Source organism: Ochotona curzoniae, unplaced genomic scaffold (assembly GCF_017591425.1).
Source record: "Ochotona curzoniae isolate NIBS_2020 unplaced genomic scaffold, NIBS_Ocur_1.0 contig_1, whole genome shotgun sequence".
NCBI classification, from domain to species: Eukaryota; Metazoa; Chordata; class Mammalia; order Lagomorpha; family Ochotonidae; genus Ochotona; species Ochotona curzoniae.
The window spans coordinates 33,250,286-33,269,645 of NW_024464918.1; the positions used below are offsets into that span (position 1 = coordinate 33,250,286).

General features: G+C 43.1%; 1 protein-coding gene across 1 annotated transcript in view; it reads right to left on the reverse strand.

Annotated features, from left to right (window-relative positions):
• Positions 1 to 19,360, reverse strand: part of FBN2 (fibrillin 2) — a 186,976-nt gene that overhangs the window by 104,909 nt on the left and 62,707 nt on the right. Inside the window, exon 8 of the mRNA XM_040976392.1 lies at positions 2,987 to 3,112. Within this exon, the coding sequence (XP_040832326.1) occupies positions 2,987 to 3,112 (126 nt within the window). The remainder of the gene's footprint in view (positions 1 to 2,986; positions 3,113 to 19,360) is intronic.

The window sequence follows — 19,360 nt, forward strand, 5'->3', positions numbered from 1 at the left end:
AACAGCAAGAATCAAAGCTACCATGGTTTCTAATGTAGCACAGTCTCAGGCACTGGAGTCAGCAGACTAGAGTGGGGACTGTTCAGCCCAAGTCGCTCTCTGAGAAGAAAGCTGCGAGAGGCACAGCAATCTGGCACGTGAGGCTGCTGCCTGCGGTGCTGGCCTCAGTCTGAGCACCTGTTTGTGTTCTGGCTGCTCTATTTTCAATGCCATTTCCTGCTCGTGTGCCTGGGTAAGCAGTGGGAGAAGACCCAGATGCTAGGACCCTGTCACCTTCATCTGGGCAGACCTGGATTAGGCTCCTGGCTTCAGTCTGGCCCAGACTGCTTCGGAAAATCTCTGTCCATTTCTCTCTCTAACTCTTCCCAATAAAAAAAGTATAGAAAGTGAAGAAACCTGCGGATAATAGTTTTTGTTTTTTGGTTTTTTTTTAGTAAAGAAAGAGCAAGCTTTGAGTTTATTCAATTCATGATTAGCATATATGGTATGTGGTTGCAGAACAAACTGTACAGAAACAGCCAAGACCCACATAATTCAATCACAAATAAATCTAAGAAAAAACAGAATTGGATTTTTAAAAAGCAAAGTCATGTATCTCTTACACCTTAAAACGTTAAATTTGTTTTTTTTTTCCTATATGGAAAAGGCTTACTTATTCCAAACGGAATGGTAATTTTTCAAAACTGTCTTAAGCTTTATGCATGCTTCATGTTAGCACTGGTTTTGTAATTCTTGGGGATCCGTTATCCCTTTGCCTAAGGCTGCTCTCTTTTCTGAGGAATCAGGGCTTTGCTACCCAGTGAATACAGCTCCAGGTTAGCACAGGACTCAGCCTTCGAGAGCTCAGGCACGCTGCTGCCTCCTTCACTGCCAGGGCCGTCAGTCCCACAGATTCCAAGCAATGCAAACTGAACTTCCCACATTCATTGTTCTCTCCGTCATTGTTGTTCCTATTCCTCCAGCAAAAAAGCACGTGGAGCACAACATGTCCAAGGTGCTCCACATGGCAGAGTCCGTGAAGCTGCAGAGGGCAGAAGCTAATGGGGTTCACAGGCTGGGTCTGCGTGACCCAGAAGTACTGCGAATGGTAAGTCCTGCAATAAGGGAAATGAAGACTACTAAGGGGAGGCGTGATGGATGCTGGCCAAAAAGAAAACGTAGATTAGGCAGAACGGCCATCAAACAAAGTGGCATCTACTTGAGACATCACAGGTTGAGTGCTAGTGAGTACAGAATGGGGAAATCAAGACGCTTCAGGTAGAGGGGTAGCGTGGGCCAAGGCAGGGCAATGCGGTCAGAGAAAGCCATAAGAAGCGGTGTGTGAGGGCCAACTGCCTGGAGCTGAGACCTCAGTTCAGGCTGGGGCTGCAAGGCTTAGTTCTGAAGGGCCCGGAGCATCCAGGCAAGGACTCAGGACCTTGTGCAAAGAGTGGATACTGATATAAAGGTGCACTGGAGATTTTACAACAAAGAAAAGCAACCTCAGGAAGCCATTTGGAAGTCTCTCTATCTTGAGTATCTGCATATAATGAAGAATATGCAAGAACGTACAAGACTTCCTCCACTAGAGAAAAGAGAAATGCGATGTACAGTTCTGTCTCCTGAATATTTCTTCCTTTTCATTATCCTGAATTCACACTGCCCACTGGAGAGAAGGCATCAACTTTCTTTGGTATTTCCAGAACTTCAGCATGGTGACCTTATCTCTCCTTTTTTTCCCTCTGGCCTCACCTGCCCAACCTCTACCCTAGAACGTCAGCCTCCTGAGTACAAATTACGTTAAAAGCATCGCACTTACTGTGAAGTGAGACAGTCAGCAGCAATTTGGGCAACGTGCAAATGTGTGAGTGCTCTTTTTAACAATAAAACAGCAAGGAATGTTTTATCGAACACTTTTGGGTCAAGAGATTCCAAGGCCTCCTGTTGGGGGACGTCTACCCCAGGAGTGTCATTAGGGAGAGTTCTCTAACTGCTCTTACCACTCTTCTCCCACTGTTAATGAGGCAACACTGTATCCTGAGGCTAGGACCTACCTCCTGTTCACTGTAGGCAGACCAGAGCTGGCCTAATGTCAGTGCATTTTATCAAGTTATTTCAGGCCATGGTCCTTCAACTGGTGGCTCTTGACCTGGAACCTGCTGCCATCCCCACTGACCCAGTTCCTCTGGGCACCATCGTTAAGATCTCCAGAGGTCCTGGCAGGGAGGTGCTGACACAGTGACGAGTCACTGCCCAGACCACCACTCTCCAGCAGATAAGCAACTCCAAGCTTTGCATATAGAATAAATCATCCTAAAACCTGCATAATGAGGCCTGGGCCTATTTCTCTGTCTCTGAGCTACTTTCAGCTTAACTGCAGAACTGACCCGGCTGAATGCTCAAGAAGAGAAATGGAACTGTAACTCGCCATGCCCTCATGCATCAAGGGACATCCCGTCCCATCTGCCCACGCTGAGGCAGAGGCCTGACGCGTGTCCAGTGATGGGTGACTCCTCCAATGACTGAGAAGCACTGCCTCATCTTTCCAAACAAACGGGAGCACACAACTGTATTTGGCTGTAATTTGAATATGCTCGAAACACAAAATGAAAGGTGTCAATTTCTTCTTTGTAATAACTATTTTTACTAGGATAAACAAACTCTGAGTAAATAGGATGGTGACTGCACCCATGATTCAGAGCAATACAAGAACCTTTAATTACTACATTCTGTCTCCAAAAGCAGATCTTAGAAATCTTTCTCATGCTTTTGTGTCTCTACCGCTGGGGCAAGAGAAACGTCTTCAGGAAGCCTTTCGTCTCAGAATGATTTCTGACAACACAAAAACCAATCCAGACAGCTTCTGACACTCAAGTCCCTGCAAAGCGCACCTGGGTCTATCAATATCTCAAACGACTCTTTGAGCCATTCTCCCACTGGTTGGATACTGGCTGCCATCTTCACCCGAAAGAAGCAGCGGACGGTGCCTTCCAGGCACAAGGCTTACCGATGCACCGAGAGCCATCTGTGGAGGTTATGTATCCACGTGGACACACACAAAAATAGCTTCCCACGGTGTTGGAGCATTCGCCCGTGTCACATATCCCGGGAATGACGCTGCACTCATCCACGTCTGATCAAGGGGAGGAGAAGAAGACGATGGAGAAAGGCTTTCAATAAACAGCTTTCAGAAGGGATTTTTTTAAGAAAAGAGTCGGGAGAGCACTCATGGTTGATTAAGTCAGATCATATAACCCAGAAGATACTCTTGTTTCAGGCCCGAAAGAATTTCTCACACATATCTATGGGAACTGACACAAAAGTAAACTCCCACGGCAGTAAAACCAAGGCCAACCAAAGCAAAACTATACCCTCCTCCCCCCGCATAATTTAAATTGGAAATGAGTATAGATGACAATGTTTTAGTTTCCACTCTGCATTAGCTAGGAAATTATCCTACTTCAGCCTTTTAAAAACAGACACAAGATTATCTTTTGAAGATGGGAAAACTTATTTGAAAATGGATACCTCATCTCCCCACTAACTACTTTAGCCAACTGAAAGTGACAAATAACATGTATTTCTCTTTTTCTATTTGGCTTTAGGATATGTTTTTGTACTTACATTTGCCATCTGGGAATAACTTTGAATCCAAAGTAATACAGAAACACGGCATAGGGGGACTCTGGTGGGCACTGGGGAGGTCCAGTTTTCCTGTAGAACCTCCCTGCACTTGGGCACTCAGCTGACCACTGCTGGGACTAGCCCACTTCCTTTCCCATTAATGAAATGTCTGCTTTCTTACAAATTCCCCCTAAAGCTGCAAACCTGACCGTTTCTGCAGAGAGAGGTGGACCTTTAAACAAAGTTACCATTAGGTGCACTGGGAGTTAATTACTAATATATTTGAAAGGAAATGAGCCCTTATGAGGAACATGTAGCCAGAGGTGCCCGGGAGGTCACAGGTTTTGATTGTTTTAAGAACAGAGGAAGCAATGACCAGCAAACACAGGAAGCAATTATAAGTCAAAACACGTAAATAACTGCTTAAAAACCAAGGGAAATTTAAGCTTTCAATTTCTTTCTTTTTAGTTGTATACATTCCTATAGAATCTATCAATAATAAGAAAAACAATTATATTCTTACTGTAAAGAGAAAAATTTTAAGTTCCACAGTTTAAAAAACGTATAGTATCAATGCATTTTTTTCTATTCCTCTATGGTCTATCCATTTTCCCCCCTCATTTATTCTGACAATTACCTCTTCTCTACAAGATGTATCAAGAGATGCTTGTGTATCTCCCTGGCACGTTCTCATATAAAAGCTACCACATTCTGACATTCTTTGAGCTGAAATAATATCTTCATTTGAGGTTTCACAGCTAGCCGCTACAGGCACGAAGGTACAAATCAAAACCCACCAGCGCCCCCGAAGATGGACGGACTACATGAGGAGCTAATACACAATGTGGTGCGAGAGTTACCAGCAGACTTAATCCAGCAAAATGAAACCATGTGTGTTAAATGAGGACCTGTTGCATTCTGCATTGCTCTCTCAGTACAGCACTCAGTGTTAGCGTAAGTGAACTAGGACTCAGAAAAGAGCTGAAAAACCAGAAAAGTTACACACAAATCGACAAATGCACTAATTAACCATGTCTGGAAAAAGAAGGCCAGAGAACTAATTGAATAAAAGAACAGTATAAAGTAGAGAAGGAGTAAGAATGTGAAGGACTCAATCTTACCTCCTTACTGTCATAATAGCAACAGTAACACCAACAATTCAGGTGCTGACAGAGCCCAGAGTTGATGCAGACTGTTAGAAATCATAATTAAGTTCATTGCAGTATAAAAAAAAATCTCTAGACAAGTTCCTTACGTAATAAAAAACTTCTTTCAGTCCTGAATATCCCAAAACAGCACAAAGAGCAAAAATTCAGATGTTTGGCACTTTCCTTGCAGAATAATAATACGGGTCATAGAAACGAGCACACAAAACAATATTACATTCATGCTTTTTTATGTTGAATACGTTGTTGTACAAAACCTCTAACTATGTATTTCATAATCCTTCTTAGAATTAAACAGGAACGTTAAAAAGTTACCTGTGAGATAATTACGCTTAAAAAAGCTCTCAGGGAGGGATTTAAGAACTATGCAGAAGAATGTTTTAAATTTACATTTGGGCTAGATGGTTCCTAGACTTTAATTTACATATTTAATGCTCTTAAAAGATCTGACCAGAACACCCTGCCTGTGCATACAGTCATGCCTTTCCTGGCCATCATCTTACATTCAGCATGAACACTTACGGTCACAAAAATGAATGCACTCAGCTATTTTATCTGTTTATTCTTTGAGACCATGTTACAGTCAGATTTGGAAGGAATATCTTCACCAAGAAAAAGCTTAGCAGGGAATTTCAAAAACTGCCTGGAAAACAGAACTAAAAGACACATTTAGTTTAGTACAAACAATGTTTTGAAATAATTTAAAAATTTTTACTTCTTTAAAGACTTATTCATTTTTACTAGAAAAGCAGATCAAGGGTTAGAGAGAAGGAGACACAGAGAGAAAGATCCCCCATGCACTGGTTCACTGCTCAAGTGGCCACAATGGCCAGAGCTGAGCGAATGGGAAGTCAGGAGCAGTGGCTTCTTCCTGGTCACCCACAGAGTGCAGGTTGGAATCAAGGGTTTGGACCATTCTCTATGGCTTTCCCAGGCCACAACAAAGGAGTTAAACGGCAAGTTGAACAGCCCAGACACAAACCAGTGCCCGTATGGGATCCTGGCACACAAAAGGCAAGGATTTAGCTTCTAGGCTATCATGCCAGGCTCCACACACCATTTTTTTTTAAAGACACATTTCTTGGTGAACTTTCAGAAGAATCCAAGTATACATGGATTTCAGAAATTTTCAAGTGCTTTCGTGTCTAACCCATGGATAAGAGGTGGCCTAATGTTACATGTACATTCATTCAAGTTCCATACAGCCAATGTGCCTATGTTTATATCTTTCTTTAAACTTGCTTAAAATATTCATGTGTATGCTGTGAAAGGAAGAGAAATTGGATCCGTAGAGTTCCCACATGTGGTTTACTCTCCAAACACCTGTGACAGCTGGCTGGTACTTGGACCAGGACAGGACCAGGCCAAAGTCATTGAGTCTTTCACTTGGGTGGCATGGACTGAAGAACTTGGATTATAATCTGTTGCCTCCCATGGTGGGTATTAGTAGGAAGCTAGAATTAGAAGCAGAGCTGGGACCAAAATCCAAGAACTGGTACACGGGATGCAGATGTTTCAAGCAGGGTCTTAACTACAGATCAAACACCCACCATCTTTAAAGTTCTTTTGAAACTTTATAAGCTTTCTGCTTTGATCTACAAATGTTAGAAAACTGATCCAATCTGACATTAGCCAGATTTTTTTTTTAATTGGAAGGGCAGATTTACAGAGAAAGGGAGAGACAGTGAGCTCTTCCAACCTTTGGGTCACTCCCCAAATGGCCACAGTAGCTGGAACTGAGCTGATCTGAAGCCAAGAGCCAGGAACCTCCTTCTCCTTGTCTCCCAGATGAGTGCAGGGTCCCAAGGCTTTGGGCCATCCTCCGCTGCTTTCCCAGGTACAAGCACAGGGTGCTGGATGGGAAATGGAACAGCTGGGACATAAACCTGCATCTATATGGGATCCTGACACCTGCATGCGGAGGATCAGCCAATTGAGCCAGTGCACCAGGCTCATTAACCAGAAATTCAATAATTGTAGTCCAGAGGTGGCAGAGATTTCTGGAATGGAGTTACGTCACTGCCCCTTGCTCACTTTCTTGCCATATACTCAGCCCTGTCTTTTGTGTTTTGATGGTATCTTGAAGCTGCCCTCTCTGAAGGGTGGCAACATGGCTTGCCATGAATAGAGTAGAAAGGCTTCATGAATGCTACTGGCCCTGTCTTACAGGAAGACAGTTTTCCCCTACAAGGTACCAGCATATCTCCTGTCCTGGTATTCTGACTTGAGTCCCAGGCCAGTTTGTAAGTGATTTCTCATCTAAAATGCTGTACTCCCTGGTACATCCTAGAGTTCTGAACAAGTGGAATGCAGGTGGATTGAGACCTACAACAGGATGGGAAAGTGAGGCTGAAAGCACAGCACAGGTGTGGATGGGGAAATAAATAAATGACATGCTTAGCAGGCTAGGCAGATGCCAAAGCCTGGGGATCTACTCTGAAGGCTTTTGTTGCAATGGAGAGTGATAGTGCCTATGGAAGTTTACATCAAAAACAACAATTAACAAGCAAATCAGAATCTGAAAATGCCGATCCTTGTGTTTAATGTGAAAAATGAAGTAAGAGTCCAGTGATACAATGCTGAGGATGTAAAGTAAGGCTTAATGAGAAGGAAGAAAACACAGAGACCATGCGGAGCGTTCATCAGTGGGACTGCACAGGAAGGGCATCTCCAACTTTGAGACTGATTGACAACGTGGTTGACGTAGGGGCTAGTAACAGACAATGGGATATGGGCAAAGATTTTGAGGGTGAGTCTGAGACATTTTGAACCTGAAATATTTAACAGAAATAGGTAAAACACAGGCAAAAACTTGGGTAGGAAACCCCAGCAATGAAACAATGTTTTAAAGATGGTTTTTTTGTGGTTCACCATTAGTTATATGGATGGTGGGTGTGGTTGCAGCAATAGGGGCGATTTTCAAAGCAGACAAGCTTGAACAAAGAGTTGAATTTAAGTAAGGCAAGACCTGAGAACCACCCATAACCAAGCGAATATCAGAGAAAGCCACTCCATCAAGAAGGCGGGGAAGAAAAAGCCAGGGAGGGGAGAGAAGTCTGAGGGCGGGTGTGAATGAAGGGGACCGCACAAGGGGTGGCTTGGCCAGAGAGCCTGGGTGGGGCAAAACGAACAGGCACGGGAAAGGCTTTGGCGACCCAAAGGGTTTCAAGACACATTTTTTAAAAAAAGAAAATTAGATCTAAACAAAACCATCTGACAGATTCCTGACTGCCAAACCGCATAACCTCCTATTTTGTCAACCGACATTTACAACATTCACTGTGAATCTCACTCTAAGCAAAGTAAGAGGAAAAACTGGGTAAGGAGAGCTGGTGTGATCTCAGATACCACTGAAGTCTAAGAACAACGCCTTCTAAATTCCTTCAGTGCTAACAGGCACGAGTCACACCCACAGCAGTTTTGTGACAACGAAACTGCAGAGAACTCAGTGCCGAGATAGGAAATCCCATCTTAGAAAGTATTCTTAGAATATGTTCTTTATATCAATACCAAGGAACTTCATGAACTGTCTATATTTTATAATGATTGTTGGTATACAAAAAAGTAAACATTTACTGTACATTGTTTTCTCTATTAACATATTCTGTTTGATACTGGGAAAATTCATACCTGCAGATTTACAAACAACAAATTAATCACTCTTTCTAGGTTCTCCAAGGACAGCAGGAATAAGCATGATTAAATTGCTCTCTCCCGTTCAAACTCTGAAAGTACATTTAGAATTTCACTGAATATTTATAAGTGGCTTTACTGAGACATAATATACACACACTACGTAATTCACATATCTGATATGTAAAATTTCATGTTTTTATTGCATTCACAGGAGTTATATTATGACAAGACAATAACAGAAAATGGCCATTTCCCTACAAATCTACCTCATGAGCAATTATTGCACTATTCTCCCATCCAAGTCTCAGGTGATCGACCATTAATCTAATTTCTGTCTATCTACATTTGCCAGTTCTGCACATTTCACATAAACAGAATTTTAAAAGATAGGGTCTTTCGTGATGGACTTCTTCCAGTTAGCACAGTGTTAGCAAGGTTCATCAATGCTGTGGTTTATATCAAGTCTTCAGTCCTTGTGCTTGCGGAGTAACAGTCTGCTATTTGGCATATCGGTTTATTCACTTATAACTCAGCTAACGAACCTTTTAGTTATCTCCATTTTTCAGTCTTTTGGCTGTCTCCTTTGGCGAAATATATACTGAATTATTTTGCTTATTTCTAAATTTAGTTGCTTTTTGATTAAAGATTTGTAAGAATTCTTTATATATCCCCATACATGACACAGTTATATAAATTCCTATATGACGTTTGGAATCATCTTTTCAATTTCAACAGAAAAGAAAGCTGGAGTTTTTGCAGAGGTTGTGTTGCGCCTGTCTCATCTGGTCTTTAGGTTTTATTAAAAATTAGGTTAGTTGCAGTTTTCATAAATTCCCTTTATCAAGATGAGAAAGTTTTTAAATTTATTGATCACTTGTAAATGGAAGAATCATGAATTCTTTTTTAAAATGCTTTTTCTGTACCTATGGAGATGAAAACAGCTTGCATGTTTTATCTGACTTATGCACTATATTGATTGACTTTTCAGGTGCTCAATCTTGCCTCTGAGATAAACTTCAGTTGAAAATGGCATGTAATTTTTTATGCTTTTTATATGATACAATTTCTTTTTGAAACTACATGGGTGGACCCAACGCGATAGCGTAGTGGTTGAAGTCCTTGCCCTGCACTCGCTAGGATCCCATATGAGTGCTGGTTCTAATCCCGGCACCCTGCTTCCCATTCAGCTCCCTGCTTGTGGCCTGAGAAAGCAGCTGAGGACGGCCCAAAGCCTTGGGCCCTGTACCCATGTAGGAGACCTGGAAGAGCTCCTGGCTCCTGGCTTCGGATTGGCTCAGCTCCACTCCAGCCGTTGTGGTCACTTGGGGAATGAACCATCAGATGGAAGATCTTTCTCTCTGTTTCTCCTTCTCTCTGTATATCTGCCTTTCCAATAGAAATAAAATAAAGCTTAAAAAAAACTATATTGGATTTTTTTAATTTCCAGAGATTTAAATTCTTGGTATAAAAAAAAAAATTTCCTAGGCTAAGTTCTTGTTTTGCTGGAGAGAAGGATTACTGAGGTCCTCTGGCATTTATTAATAATTTCTGAGCTCATTAAGTTATTAATGATGAAGAACCTCTGATTTGTCATGTACAAAGTATCAATTACATAAGGTTTGTGATCTGGAGGAAATTACAATCTACTAAGTAGATAAATGCAAACCAAGGCACAGAATGATGTAGAAAGCACCACTTATTTTTGGTTAAAAATTTACTCATCTTTATTTGAAAGGAAGGAGAGACAGGACTTCCATTTGCTGGTTCACTCCTCAAATGGCCACAACAGCCAGAGCTGAGCTGATCTAAAGCTGGGAGCCTGGAGCTTCTGCAGGTTTCCACGTGGGTGCAGGGCCAAAGGCCTGGGGCCATCCTCTACTGCCTCTGCAGCATGGAGCTGGATTGGAGGTGGAGCAGCCAGAACATGAACTGCTGTCTACAGTGATGCTAGTGCTCACAAGCGGGAGATTTAACCTGTTGAGTCACTATGCCAGCCCCAACATAAGATTTTCTAACAACAGGCTTTTTGAGCTCAAAGATGATTAAATATGCTTGAGAGGCAGAGTGATCATTGATAAGGATCCATGAAGAATGGAGCAGACCTTCCCCATGCATGCATGGTGGGAGGCATTTTTCCAAGCAGAAAATACTGAGTTAAATGGAGATGACCAGTCACAAGGAATGGTGAGCAGTGAATGGATTCCATGAGCCAAGGAATTAATGTGGAATATATGGCAGTAAGTTAAGCGGAAGGCTAGATGTTATTATCGGCAATCTGTCCTTGATTTATAGGTAGCAGAGACCAACTAAAGCATTTCCCGGAAAGTGATCAGAATTTCACTGCTGGCAAACATTTCAGCAGACTGTGTAAAACACGGGGACGGGGGAGTCGAGATGACAGAGGTTAAGTTTCAGTTAATGAGGTTGGGACTAGGGGAGAAAAGCGTAAGTGCAAATGGCTTCATTATTCACATTTTAGTTAATAACATCTGAAACCAGCTGTACGTTCACAAATGGCTTCTGGAAGGTAAATCTATTGACAGTTGGGGCAACACACGTAGACAAGAACAGTAAGATGCAGAATACAAAGACATCACAAAGAAAGATGCTACAACCAGTGACTACTGGGATACAATCACTTGAAAAAAAAAGCAAGGAAAGGTAAAAAAGCAAATGAGAAGTCACCAAGCACACTGAAAAGCTGTATCATTTAAGGAAGCCAAGAATGGTCGGTAGGCGTTTGCATCACAGGGCATCAGTTAAGGCCATCTTTGAGACACAGACATTTCAAGTGCCTGTACTAAGTCCTGGCTGTTCCACTTTTGAACCAGGGAGATAATGTGTCTGCAAAGGTAGTGGAAGATGATCCAAGCATTCGGGCCCTGGCATCCACGTGCGGTTCCCAGAAGCCCCTGGTTTCTGACCAGCCCAGCTCGGGCTGTTGTAGCCATCTGGGAGTGGATTACTCTTATTTCCTACTTCTCTCACCTCTCACCCCACCCCCCAACTCTGCCTTTTGTCTTTCAGATGAAGATATATTTAAAAAAAGTAGAAGTGGTGGGGCGGGGGGGATGGTGAGTGGTGGGATATGGGCATGGAAGGCAGTAGCCACCTACTGACTGTCATCCCTGGAACCCATGATTATATAACAAAAGGAATGAAGGTTGCTAACAGGCTGAGCTTGAGATGTAGACACTACCTGGTGAGCCTGGTCTTACGCATAAAGTAGTCACCAGAGCGGCTGAGTGGAGCAGGGCCACAGAGGGCTGGATTCACAGAGACCCCGAGGAATCTGCACTGCTGCCTGTGCGGCTGCAATGGCAAGTCTAGAAGCTTGGCCTCTAGAAGCTGGGAAAAGGAAGATCCTCAATTTTCCCCAAGACGATCTCAGAGGAAGATAACCCTGCTCAAACTCTGGTTTCACTTCAGGGAGGCCCATTTCTGACCCTAGATTACAAAACTTAAAAGCTGTGTTATCTTAATCCATCAGGCTTGCGGTAAAATGCAGCAGCAGCAGCAATAAGGAACTGGTATACCAGGGAAGAAGAAACAACGAGAGAATCAAAAGAGTAAGACAAGTTGGTGTCGAGGAAGTTGAGATAACTGGTACAGACTAAATTTTCTGAAAATTTCACAGGAAACAAAGCAAGAAATAGTACAGATAGATGTGATGAAAGAGAGGATTGTGCTTTCAGGTGTTACAGGATGGCCCTGATTGCAGATAAAAACAGGAAAGAAACATGCAAGCTAGAAAATGAAATAATTAATGGCCAGAATCCAAAGGGCAATACAAAACTGATTCAACAAAGCAAAGACTTGGAACCTTTTTCTCAGAAAAAAAAAGGGGGGGAGGGGAGTGGTGGTGGCGGGGAGAAGCCTCATCAAAGGCAGGGGAGAGGGAAAATGGGGGTGTGATCACAGAGAGAATCAGAGGAGATTCATGTCAGATACTTTCATTCTTCTCGGCAGGGTAAAATAGAGACCAGATGTGACACAACATCGCCGTGTCTGAGAATCACCTGGACAGATGATTGAGCATGCAGACTTCCATTTCCAATCACGATGCTTTGGCACTCCCCTCGTGATCCAAAAACACATCACCCACAGATGACATGCAGAGAGAGAAAAACACCACCACGAAAGATCCAGCTGGTCTCAAAACACAAGCTGAACTTGTCCTTGGACCAGGAATACAATTGCAAGGCCATGAGCCTATCTTCAATTATGGTTGTGCTGAACCTCTCCCCCAGAAGCTGCTGGTGGCCAGGAGACCAGGATTACATCTGAGGACAGTGTCATGTGATAAACGCTGCAGCTGGAGTGATGAAGAGTCGGGCAGGAACACAGAGAGGAGCAACGGGCTGGGAAGACTTCCACAGGAGAGCTGAAGTCAAGCCGAAGTAGACAGCCAGGCTGAGGACAGGCTGCGAGAATGCAGCAGAGCGTGATTTTCCAGGTGCAGGCAAGAGGTTGTATGAGGCAGCGTGATTTATTCGAGGAATTAAGTAAATATCAATGTGTCTGAATGAGGGCATGTGGAAAGAAATAAGGCTACAGATGTAAACAGAAAAATCAACACAAAACGCAACCCTGAGAACAAGGGTGCAGCCAAGCTTGGGATCTAGGTCAATGTGGAGAATGGGTTCAAACAGAAGAGGCAGGAGAGAGCTCAAAAGAGTTCTACCACAGAAATGAAAGAACACATGGTAAAAGGTCAGAGAGGGGATGCATTAGGAATTTATTCATTTCATAAGCAGAATCCAATGAAAGGACTTGATAAAATGGTTCAGTGGTGCTCATCTAAGATTTGGGCAAAAGACTGGCTGTGCCAATCAACGTGCTGGGGAACACAGGAAATGGTGATTAGGTGCATGTGGAATGCGGTAGTGGGGCTAAGGAATTAGCTGAATTTGGGGTGACTGTGGGGTGTCTAAGGTGTGTGTGCCTGGTACACAGATGCACGCAAAGTTAGAAGATTCAAGTCTGAGCCTTTTCCATCTGGGAGAGTCAATAACATGTTGACGATTTTATCAGGGGTTTCAGAAAGGAAAGGAAATGACTCAAAATCACAATGGTTATGAAATCTGCTTCATTGGAGGGGTGAGGCCGTTCCTCAGATTACACAGTATGTGAAGAGAAGGAAGAGAGGGGCAGCCACACCGAGGGGGGAAGAAAACGGAAACAGCGCTGGAAAACACTGTGGTCTCTGCAGAGCCTGGTAGCCTGGTGTCCATCACGCTGGATCCGCCTTGTGCACACCATGTTGGCTACAATGATTCATGGTTTCTTGGCCCCTCTTTCCTATTTCTGTCAGTCCATGGAAGTACATTTAAAGTGGTCTCTGTATGCTCATCTGAAAGAATGCGTTAGGGAACTCTTCAATTAAGAGGGTTTTTTTTTGTACACTTTGGCATTTCTTAAATGGTGCATTGTATCATCCTCAACACTCATTTGGAGCAACTCAAGCAAGAGGCAACTCCAACACAGTGCCTTTGGACATTACAACAGAATGATTTCTATTTAAAATGCATAAAAATTAGATAATGTAGACAAGCAATGTGAGCTGAAGTTTTTGATCTGCACCTCAAAATTACATTTCTTAGGAAGCACAGCCATTTTCCAGAATTGGTTTTTGTCTCTCTCTTCGCCCTCTCTTTCTTTTGGGGGATATACACAGGATGGAAACATTTGGTTACCCTTTGGTTAACCTAAACTTTGAAGACATAAAGGCAAACTTTAAACTTAGAACATCCGCTTTCAAGACAAATTAGATCAAACTGTTTACAAATTGAAAACTGCCGAAGACTTCGCATGATGACACTGAGCTTCTGTAGAACAGCTTAAGTAACAGCTGTTAAAACCTTGGCCTGTAGCATCTTTCTTCAAATTACCCCTGCATTCCTCAACTGCCTAAAATTGTAAAAAAAAAAAAAAAAAGAGGGTACTCCAGAAATATTATGAAAAAAAAATGTGTATCAGGAAAAGAACTACTCTGATCTCCAAATTTTTCCACCAAAATTAATTTATGTTTAGTTTAATTCCCCAGGAACTTTTTGAATCACTTTTGTATTTAGAAAGTAAATTGAAAGGCTCCATGTTAGGTAAAATCCAAAATTTCAGTAATATCCAAGTCAGGAAATTCCAAAGGTAAATTTACTATAACCACCTAGATTTGGCAAAATTGCAAGAATTCGGTATTTTCTCATTAAGTGTCAGGATATTAAAATAGAATCCTGAAACCATGAGAACTTCTAAGTGTATTTTCAACATTTTACATTAAGGTCATTATTTTAGGAAGTCTTGATCTTTTATCAATACTCTAATGACTACAGTACTGATTTTGCAAGTTTTAAATAAACAGCACACAGGTGAAAAAGAAATCTGTCATATATTCTGTTAGTGAATTGCTATATAAACGAGCACTGACCTTTAGTACTTTATAGTCTTTACCATAAAAGGAAAAAAAAAATCAATGGGAACAGTTTGGTCACTCAAGTGCATGTTATGCGTCATTCTTACAAAGTGAGTAAATCTTCACTTTGACACGGTTGTGCTGATTCCCTGACGTCCCTGACAGCTTCCATTCACATAATCCAGTTAAGATATAAAAGGCAGCTGGCATACAATGAACTGCCCAGACACTTTAGTGTCTATGTCCAAAACGGCTGTGTCCGTGTGCATGTGTGAGCGTGGAGGGTCACGCCTGTTGAGCACACACACTGATCTTCCCGAGGGGTGAAGGACCCGCACAAACCCAACACATGCAGCCTGCAAATGCCACAGGCAGACTTCTGAGTGGTCCTCACTCAAGGCACACTCTACTGGGACACACACATAGAGCACTTGGATGAGCACTGTGGAGCAAGCGACAGATCTGCTGCTTTGCCATACACATTTATTTGGACAATCTTTAAAGTGTGCCCAGATTCCTCAACAGCCTTGACTGAGATTTTGAGAGACTTTCTCAATTGGAATTCCATTTTGCTTACATTACTCACAGCACCTATGAGGTGATTTTTGCAAAAGCTAAACTTTAGCTTGTAGACGTAGAACTGTAATTCACAAAGCTGGAAATGTTCTCAGCAGTACCAGAGTAATGGAGAGAACATATGGTGATCGTATTGGGAACAGCGAGGCTGCAGCCATTTGTCTCACTGCCATTTTGCACATTCTCTAGACCAGTTCTTTCCTGACATTACGATTCTCGGGCACCATCCACTGATTTTTCTCATCCATTTTCACGGGGACAGAAAGACCACAAAGACACTAGAAACTCTGCAGTTCTCATTCTTCCTCCAGTTGATTTTTTTCTCTGCCTCAGCTTGGGCCTCCCTGAGGACCAGACATCTTCAAGATGGAGTGACACAGGGGCTTGTTTTCCATTTCCACAGCCTCTTTCCTGGCCAGCAGCTCCCACGAACGCTCAAGGCTGCAGCAGGCAGGCAGGCAGGCGAGAGGACACGCACTGCAAGCTCCGACCCCACCTCCTTGGTGGAGGTGCACGCTCACGCACCTGCCTACCTTCCATGTCCGTGCTAGCTCTTCCTCATTACCTGGAAATGTACCCACTAAAGTCATTACAGGCCTCAACACATGAACAACTTCTGTTAAAAAGGCCTTCCTTGGCTGAGCCAGCCTACTGACTTTAAACATTACCTGAGAGATGAAGAACAGAAAACTTATACTGCCAGTCTCTACCTTGCCCTTGGCTCATAAAAATATCTACCTAGATGTCTACTAAATTCCTCAGATGAAGCATGTAAAATTAACCTCCTGATAATTTTATGCTTGGCTAGGTTCCGTTCACAGATACTCTCCATCCCAAATAATGTTGTCAATCTTTCAGTTTCCCAAATCTTGGAATTATCTAATTCTTTCACTTTGCTAATTCAACCACTTCTCAATAAATATCTGCTTCAGGATCATGAAATCTCACTTAGATTACTGCATCAGCATTTTAGTTGGTGTCTGTGTTCCCAATTTTTATCCTTCTTATATTTTGACCATCCAGCGGCCAGAGTAAGTCTTTTACATGGAAGGTTGGACTATTTTAATTGAAAACGTTCTCATGGCTCCCATCCAGAAACTTTAAGGTCCAAAGTGGGCATAGAGTCCCCAAAAGCTGGACCCAGTGTGCCCCTCTAAATCCCTCTTACTACTTTCTGGTGGTGAGGGCTACACCACTCTGCTCCAGGCACTCTTGCCTCCCTCAGCTCACTCATGCCGTGCCTCTGCCTGAAGGCCACTAGGTTTACTGGCCTGCCAGAAATCCTCAAGCCTCCATGCTTTGGTTCCTTCATCTCCATCAGATCATTGAATACCCCTGTGTCAGTGACTTTTGCACGCTCATTAGTATGTAACAGTTCTCATGAAACTTTGTTTCTGTTGAAGATTCTAGTTATTTTTATCTATCATTCATCTCTGCGGTGAAGCTTTTCTGAGTATAAAGACTTTGGTTCATTTTGTTCCTTACTTCATCCCGAAGATCTAGGAGAACAGCAGGAGCTCCATAACTATGTTTCCGAAGGAATGGAAACATCCTTGGCTCTCCTGTTGCAGATGGTTCCGGAACCCACAGAGCCTTTTATCCTTTAGGGAGACCTGAATTCTAAAGCTTCTCACCTCTCACCAGTCCAAGAGACACCTCTGTGCAGTCACCAACAAGGGCAGCAGACTTGGCCTTCTGACAGTCTGCCCTGCTGCTGTCACCCCGCCCCTGTGGCAGCAGTCCCAGCAGAGGCCCTGGCCGGTTTGCTCCGAGCGCTGCCTTGCTGGTCCAGTCTTCAGCTGGCAGGCGTGAGCTCAGGAGTTCTTGCTCCCCCGTCTCTGGAGATGCACAGCTAGCCTCCTCTGATGTGACTGCGGCTCCACTCCCACCGCCTTCCTCCTGTGCTACAGCTCACAGTGCTTCCCGAAGAAAGAGACACAGTACTGTCTCCTTCAGCTTTTCTAACAGTTCTGTTTTAGACAACCTGGAAACAAGAGTGACTCACACTGGTTCACTCCCAACTGGCAGCTGTGAGCTGATTAGGAGCTAGGGGCCACAAGGCTCCTCCAGGCCTCCTGCCTGGGTGCAGGGCCCAAGGCCTTGGGTCATCTTCTACTGCTTTCCCAGGCCACAAGCAGGGAGCTGGATGGGAAGTACAGCAGTTGGGACACAAACTGGCACTTATATGGGATCCTTGCACTTGAAGGAGGAAGACTAGCCAACTGAGTCATCATGTGAGGCCCTCTTTTTCTAAAGTTTGAAGAAATCACAAGAGAATGATAAAGATGAAAAAATCGAGTATCTACAGATGTAGTACAACTAAAGGAAATGAGGAATCAAAGCAAAGTGTTGGTGACAAGGCAGGTTAGGACTATCCTTACAGCAGGCTACTTCTGCTTTGGGTCTCTTCGTGGATGCTTCTTACTAACGCATCAGATTTAAAATAAGTGCGGGGTTGCAGGTGTCTGGCCTGCTGGTTCAGGCACTGGTTAAGGTGCTCCTACGCCACCCTGCACTGCCTGTGTTCAACTCCCACCTCTGCTTCCGAATTCCAGCTTCCTGGGAGGCATTAGTGACGGCTCAAGCTACTGGAAGCTCTTCACCTGCCTGCCATTTCTTGATCACGAGCACAGATACGTATGTTAACTCCTCAGAGTTAAAATTAAAAGATTGATTTTTTTTAATGTTTGTTTCCCACTGTTCTCACCAATACACTTTACCACTAAAATTTTTATTTTATCCAAGTATACATCAAATAAGTGCTATCACTCTGTTCTTTCTGAGTAAGGAAACGTGTTTTGCCGTTAAAACAGTCACTGACATTTCCTTTGTTACCAACTGACACTTTTTTATGCAATTTTTTTCATGATACCATTCCACAGGCTCAGGAACTTCCCTTTCTACCCTCCCAATTTTACCCCTCCCCCCACACTTCAATAACAGACTGATGGACTTAAGACTGCTTATGAAGGACAATACTATTGTAACAACATGGGGAAAATCAGTCGGGGGTTGGGAATTTGCAAAGGGGGTAGGGAAATCCCAGATCCTATGGAACTGTACCATAAAATTCAAAATTAATAAAAAGAATTAATACACTTTTTGGCAATGCAGATGAAAGCAAGAACTTCTCAGTGGAGTATGAAATGTTTTATTTTCCATTGTTTATCAGAGTTGCAACCACAGAGTTTGTACCAACAAATTTTATAAGGTTCGTGAGCATAAATAAACCCATCATCACAGATCAGATCTCCAACAACAAAACGCTGTGTTAACAGAACAAAGCTGCAGACTATGGAGTAAATTACAAAAAACCTTTCTGATACACAAAGAACCTTTGAAGGGGATTTCCCAAGAGAATGCTGCTCTTTTTCTACTTTTCATATAATCCAGGAACGGCTAACAGCTGAAGGAATGTAGAAGAAAAGATGGTCACACAAGGACATCTGGCACTTCCTAGCTTCATCCGTAGGGACTGAAATTCAAAGGAGCCTACTTTATTTTTAAAGGTGGGAAATGCCGGGCTGCCTGCCGTCATGCCACCTCCTAACATAAGGGTATGTTTTCTTCCCCCTCAGATTAATGGACGTTTGCATAGAGCAGGTGACCAACAGACTCCTCTTTCTGGATTTGATGAAATGGTTGGCTCCACTGAAGGACCACGCTACATACTGCATGACAGAATTAGGAAATTGGGTTTTGGGACCAAAAAGACCCAGAAAAAACAGGAGTTGATCTCAGCATAAGAGGCTTTGTAGAACGCAGGGCCCAGAGCAAAGGAGGAGTGACCGCTATTGTCTTTTATACAACCGTGAAGCAAGAGAGAGAAGTCCACTCTGCTTTAGGTTGGTAGCTCACATAGTGCTTCATTCCTCAACGTGGGGGAGCAAACAGGCTCTGCAGAATGCGTAAGAACAATGAGTATGCCACGTGTTTCCGACATTAAATCAGGAGACAAAGCCTCTCC